Source organism: Dermacentor silvarum, chromosome 2, assembly GCF_013339745.2.
Source record: "Dermacentor silvarum isolate Dsil-2018 chromosome 2, BIME_Dsil_1.4, whole genome shotgun sequence".
NCBI classification, from domain to species: domain Eukaryota; kingdom Metazoa; phylum Arthropoda; class Arachnida; order Ixodida; family Ixodidae; genus Dermacentor; species Dermacentor silvarum.
The window spans coordinates 142,954,325-142,961,395 of NC_051155.1; the positions used below are offsets into that span (position 1 = coordinate 142,954,325).

A 7,071-nucleotide genomic window follows, 5' to 3' on the forward strand; every position below is an offset into this window, starting at 1 on the left:
AATAAAATTCAAGTGCAGAAACGAGCGAATCCGTACGTGTATTCCCAGTCACTCTCCTCCATCATTTTTTCTTCCACCTCCGAGAACCACGTCAGGAACTAGAAGAAATGATTTAATGAGGCACACGATGTGGCATGCAATCACGAGGTGTGACAATGTTGAAGCTGTTGTCGGCGTACCTGCTGTGCATTTGTGATCACCACGTCTCCTTTCACAACATTTTGCAAGCATTCCGGAAGCTCGGACAGCTCGGGAACAAGTGGCATCGCTTTGCGTTTGTGGTCTGGCGTCATCGACAACTTCGGTGGCATCTGTAAATTTTTGTTATAAAGTTACGAACGGGGACGTAATGATGCAGAAACAGTCAGCTGAAAGATCTGCCACGGTACTGAGCAACGATCGGCGAGCTATAGCGACGTAGCGGCAGCAGCGCAATTGACTAGAATCGGCGTAGTACACCTCAGAATGCCCACGTTATTTATTTACGCGATCGACGCATCCTTCCTTTAAAGAGTTGTAAAATTACTTTATAAAAAGAGATGTAAAACGCAGCAGCGAAAGCAGTGTCTGAAAAGAAAACATTTGATCGCGCTTCTTGGAGCGCGTAGCTATTTGCAGCGAGCTCTTTGAAGTGCCAGCTGCGCATGTTGACAAGCATTTGTTGCAATACAGGGTAGCTACACGTGACACATTATTTATCGCGATTTTGTGGGCGCCTAATGTTGACGAAAAACGTAGGAACGACTCTGCGCCAGCAGAGTCTGAAAACATCGTATGTCATCGTTAGATCGCATAATTAGACCCGAAAAGAAAGTACTTACACCAACGGGCATAGGACGCTCTGTAACATGGGCCATAAGCTGAGATATGCCTTCAGCTTGTTTATCGGTGATTGGTGCCAGAGGTTCAGACGGGTGCTCCCAGTTTTCTAAGTTATCCTTGATTTCCTTCATGTTTACATGCATCGCGGATGCCATGTTGCCACATGTATGCATCACGGCAACCATGGTTCCGGTTAGAGATGGGGGCGTGGCGATGGGTTCTAAATATGAAATACAAATCTTGTTGCTACAAATAACAATTTTATAAAGAAGTTATAAGCTCAAACAGGGTGTGCGTGAGCAAATTGTAAACAATTTGTCCAAAAACTCCAGTGAATACACTTTATATGCCGTTAGATGGCAGCACCACTGCCGTCACGTTAAAAGCGCGAGATTTAAAGCTGCTATTTGTGCCAATGTATTGCAGGCTTCATTATTGCAAAACAGATGAGAGAAAAGTGAGCTTGTAGGGCTCTATATAAGTAAAAGATCTTAAATAAACCAGTAAGATAAAATAATTACAAATTATAGAAGTTACTTTGTTGTTGTTTCACCATTACTGTAATGTTACTGTAGTGAACAGCCTTTGACTTCCACTAAAACTAAACTAAACTAATCTGACCTCCTTCAGTGGAGATCAGCGTGAAAAGCACGCAACAAAGGGTTAACGGGCATGCACTGTTTCTGCCTCATATGCTGGAATACATACCGCGCGAACTTACCCAAAGACCGATACTAAGGCTCCTTAAGTTGAACATGGTTTATTTTGTAAGAGTGCCCACGAGAAATTGCTTTCCACGGTATAAGGTTTATTACTGCAGTTGACATATGTCAGCGTTCTGACCGAATACGTGTGACATTTCCGTGATAAATGAAAATGACGAGGAAGGACAAGACGCATGTACAGAGGGGAGTCTTTTCGAGTCTGTTTTGGCACCCGCCTTTCTTCATTTGTACCACGATTATATGACTTCACACCCTAAAATAAAATAGTTACCACGCCTGGTTTATATATACATACATAAAAAAAGAAAAAAAAAACTCAGATGGTGGTGGTAGCTACAGGCGGTGTAGCCTGGCGATCGAGGCCGGTAATTTCTCTGCCAGATCATCTCTTGCAATGTCCCTGAGGCATGTCAACAAACATTCAACAGGCAGTGATTTGAACAAGGGATGTCACTGGAGCCAAGGATTACGCGAGCGGCATCCCTTGCTCAGCCACTGTTAATCACTTCAACTCTCCATCTTCGTTGGCCATGTCTTGTTTGGCATGCTACAAGCCAAGGTCACTAAGGAATACGAGAAGGAGACGTAAAACTTCCTCGCTATCTACGAAGAATCATTCCCAACGTGGGAGTAGCCCGCTCTATGGTGCCTTGCGCCCCGTAGCCCGCAGGACCTTGCAATAAAGTTATCCCATCCATCTATTTTGGGCGCAACAGGTGTTGCAAACACGCATGTGAAATCGTTTTATTTTGTAGACTCTCAAGAAGCGTATCCCAAATTCAGCACAGTATCATGGGCAGAACCAAATGAACCGTTCAGTGTTTACTGCATCCTGTATGGAATTAAGAACATAAAGAAAGGGTAGAAAGAGAGAGAGGAGAATATATTGAGAAAACGAAGAGAAGTTGGCCGGAGGTAATAAACCCCAAAATACGGTGGCTAGAAGGGGGAGGTGGGAGCAACGCAGCCGTCGAAGAGCGCGGCGCGTGTTGCAGTGATTCATGATGCCGAGTGGTGGCGCGCGCGATGCCTCCGCTGTAGTTTGGCTGCTGCCGCAGCTAGCGAGTGCGCTCGGTTTGCATGGTTCTGTTCGGTTCTTTTAGCTCCACGGCTCATTTCTGTTTGCATTCACGCTGTGCAGTTGTACCTCCTTGTGGTGACAATAGTTTTACACGTTGCCATGCCGTAAGAAGCCATGGCAAGTCGCATGAAACGACAGACGCACTCTTTTGCGCCGGGCTGCGCAACAGGCTATGTTTCTGCTAAAAAAGCAGAAGAAAAAAAAAACAAAAAACATCCCTTTTCTCGGTGCCTGATGACGATGAGGCACTTAAAGCGTGGCAGCAGACCGGGCTCCGTGCATATAAGGCCTTAAACAGGACTTGGAAGATCTCCGAGCTGCACTTCGAACCCCAGTTGAATCATCAACAGGGTGTCCCAACTATCATGCAACAAGATTTAAAAATATCCTAATGCCCCGTAGCTGGACAGAACCAAGGCAATGTTGTTTTCCGTCGCTTGTAGATACTCCGATTATTTTTTTGCATTCCGCTTAATTACATAATTAGTCTTAATTAATCAACTTCTCGAATATTACAATTAGATGAAAAGTGTCAATGTGAAAATTGTAGAACAACTTAATAAACTACCGATACAACTTTCTTTTGCTCAATACGTGCTACATAAGTGTTTTTCCGAGCGTGAAAGAAGCCAGCGAATACACGCAAAGTGCCTCGAGCGGCCAGTCGCGCGGCAATTTTGCGTGTATTCGCGGGCTTCTTTCACGCTTGGAAAAACACTTTTATGTAGCACGTATTGAGCTACAGAAAGCTGTATCGGTAGTTTTTCAAGTTGCTCTACCATTTTTCCATTGACACTTTTCATCTAATTATAATATTTCAGAAGTTGATTAATTAGTGAAGACTAATTATGTACTTAGGCGGAATGCAAAAATAATCTGAGTATCTACAAGGGACGGCAAACAACATTGCCTTGGTTCTGTACAGCTACGGGGCATTTGCATATTTTTAAATCTTGTTGCATCATAGTTGGGACACCCTGTATAATGGATCATATAATCAAGTGCTGTATGTCGTCCTTTTGAGTATTCTTCATGTCCCCGCTGTTCTAGTTCATCAGCGACTAAAATAAGTTTGTTTACTTAACTCCTACGTGGAATGATTCCTAAAGCATAATATATTGGTATTAACCAATTTGACGAGCAGGATGCAGTGCGTCGCAGCTAGTAATATGACCTAAGCAGCTCTTCACTGCGAGCCTCGAAATCGGTGCAGCTTTTTTTTACCCACACCACTAGCATAATCTTCTTCGCATTAGCTGAAATCATTCTTTTTTTTCACTCCCAACGATTCGGGAAAGCACGTAGAACGCGTGCGACCGAGACGAGCGAAAAATATTTGTACCGGCCGTGACGTGCCCGAATCTAATGCATTTTAACACTTAACCGCTCAGCAGATGATAGCTGCTATTCATTTATTGTCTCCTCTACTAACAAGGCACGATATGCATTAGCTTAACGCTAGCTATGTCAAATATGCGACCGCTAATTGCGAACAGAAACGCCCGCTTCGAAACCCGCGGCACCAACCGCCGTGCTTCCGAGCCCGGGGAGCGATCTTGCTGTCGACTGCAGCGCCGCCGCTGCTGTCATGATTGCTTGCAACACTCCGCCGCCGCCGTTGCTCTCACCTCCCCCTTCTAGCCACCGTACCCGCAATATACAGGGTGTTCCAGCGAACACTTTCAAAAAATTTTAAAGGTTGCCTGTGGCAGATAGCACAACTTTATTTCATGAGATGGTCTAATCGAAGAGGCGGACATTACTTGCACAAAAATTGAAATGCATAATCGCATAAATAAAAAAATCACTAATTAGGTTTTTAACTAATTACGGTATTTTGCATTGGCGTTCCAGTTACTTTTGTGCTTCAATGCTTAAAACGACGTTTTGTTAGGTAACTGGAACGCCAATGCATTTCTCCGCTAAGTTCGGGAATTAATATCTCAAAACTGGTGTCATCCTGAGAATTCGTTCCAAGTGGATCGCCTTGCCAACTCAACGGCTAGAATTCGTAAATTGCAATATGGACCATAAGGTAATTGGTTAAAACGTAATTAGGGATTTTTGCTAATTAGTCGATGATTATGCATTTCAACCTTTTGTGCAAGTAGTGTCCGCCTCTTTGAGCAGACCAGCTCATGAACTAGAATTGTGCTATCTGCCATAAGCAACCCTTAAACATTGTTTAAAGTGTTCGCTGGAGCACCCTGTATACGCGGAGACGTTAAAAAATATGAAAAAAAAAGTGCTGATACCAGTAATCACAGGCATTCTTTGTACAGTTCGGTTGCGAATATAAAAAAAAATTTATTTGTTTGTCACGTTGAGGGAGAGGACGACGAAGTGCGGCGACGGGTCGGATGGGCTCTACATCTGCTCCGCTCAGAAGCCACATTTTCGGCGAAATCACCCCGGCCTCCAGATTCTACGTAATCATCGTGAGTCTGAAGTCAGCCAGAGCACGTCGACACCGAACTTGAGGGTGTAAGTGCTATATTTTGCATTTTACGGTCACATCAAGTTTCGAAGCGGGGCCGCCCCGCTAAACCCACTACGCTATAGGCTTCGGCCGCCGCACCGCTGCAGATGGCGAACGCGTTGAGCAATACCGACGCCGACAAAACCCACCAATCGTCCACCGAGGCCTCGGAGGACGAGGACATGGAAATTCGAGAATCGCAAGGACCTCTTCCGGCCGCTGAGGAGAACGAAGAAGACAGTGAGCCATGGATCAATGTTACCAGTCGTGCCCGTCGTCGTCGGCTGCAGACACGCTCGACCACGCCCCAACTATCCCAAACACCACCGAAGCCCGTTCTCCGCCAAAGCCGACCGGTGATGCGCAAGCCCCGACAACCGCCCCTACCTGCCGACGATTACAAGTTGGCGGTTCGTCCACGGAACGGCCTGCAGCTCAACAAGGTGAGCCCAGGGAAGTTAGTAGACGCCATCACAAACGAGGCAAAGCTACAAATCGGCTACACCGGATTCAAAATACGCATCGACGAAGACCAAAACATCCTTGTTCTGAGCACTGCCTCAGAAGCTACGGCCTCAGCACTAAGCAAGATGCAGAAAATTACCATTGGTGCAACAACATATGATATTGCATCATACGGAATATCCCCCGATAACTCGTGCAAAGGGGTGATATGCAACATCGATCACGACACCACGCCAGAAATGCTACTTAAACGCATTGAATCTCCCGGATACGAGGCGCTGACATGTAGAAGACTAGGAAACACAACAACCATGGTGATCACATTCCTGGGGAAAACAGTACCATATTACATCGAATTTTCCGGCCTTCTTCTGCGGTGCTACCTCTACAAGAGGACCGTGCCACATTGCCGAACCTGCAACGAGACAGGCCACAGAGAGGACGTCTGCCCGCGTCCCCCCGCCACACCCAAGTGCAGGGAGTGCGGCACTTCGCTAGCAACGGAGCAGCATGAGTGCCACCCTCGGTGCTCTCTGTGCGGCGGGAACCACCCGACGGCAGCCAAAACCTGCCCCAACAGATTCCTGCCACCCGTCAACCGTCGGAAACCGCAGCAGGCCCTGAGAGCAGGCTCCTCGTCTCCGACACCACGTGGCGAGCGTTCAGCTTCCCGCAAGTCGCGATCCCCGAAACGACGCGGAGCTGTCCTGGAGAGGAGCAGTTCCAGGCCGCGTTCCGGTTCCGGTTCTAGGCGCAGGACCTCATCGCGACGACGGACGCCATCCCATGGCGTCCGTCGGACGGACCTCGAGCCGTGGACGTTCCGCAAGTGGCAGGAGGGGAAGCAAGGGAGCAGCGCAGGTCACGCAGCAGGTGAGCTGGGCACAGGTTGTTTCTCCCAAAGCTCGTCCCCCCCCCTGTTGACACAGAGCTGGCACAGGCACACGCCCACATTAGGCGTCTCACTGAAGAGAACGCAACACTCAAAGCAGAAATCAGTAAAGTACACGCAGAGTTTGTAGCACTTAAAGATGAATTGTTAGGAAGAAATAGTACTACCCCTACACAAAGCACTTCAACCCCACCCCCGGAGAAGCGGAAACGGGAAGAGCAACCAGCGCACACAGTCACTTCAAATCCGACACCGCAACGAGCAACCGCCCAGCCCACCACACCACAGGGAGTCATTCCCGTCCAATATGCCACTCCTCAGAAGGTAGAGGAGATAGTAGCAAAGGGCCATTCAGAGCCTTCAGACATCCCTACAAGCTACCATGCAACAACAACTCACAGCTATACAACAGTCAGCTGCACAACAACAACAATTCGCAACTCAACAACAACACTCTAACACTGAGATGGCGGAACGCATCATGAGACTAGAGGAACGCATACTAGCACTGGAAGCTCATCAAAGCCGGCGCCCCAAGAAAGCAGCTCATCAGGCCCCTACCAGATTTGCCAGATTCTCTAGGCTCACCGAACCCCACCTGGTGCGC

At 47.4% G+C, this 7,071-nt stretch overlaps 1 protein-coding gene across 12 annotated transcripts in view; it reads right to left on the minus strand.

The window, feature by feature from the left end:
* The window catches only part of LOC119441878 (conserved oligomeric Golgi complex subunit 3), a 62,410-nt gene that overhangs the window by 41,707 nt on the left and 13,632 nt on the right, over positions 1-7,071 (minus strand). Inside the window, exons 1-3 of one of the 12 annotated variants that reach the window (XM_037706516.2) lie at positions 822-1,012; positions 180-311; positions 37-98 (exon numbers count right to left, since the gene is read on the minus strand). The exons of 9 other annotated variants lie outside the window; for them this stretch is intronic. In XM_037706516.2, coding sequence (XP_037562444.1) covers positions 37-98; positions 180-311; positions 822-1,007 — 380 coding nt within the window. In that variant the 5' untranslated portion in view covers positions 1,008-1,012. Of the gene's footprint in view, positions 1-36; positions 99-179; positions 312-821; positions 1,013-7,071 lie in introns of those variants that run through there. 2 more of the 12 variants (XM_049661684.1, XM_049661685.1) reach the window with 2 other exon arrangements.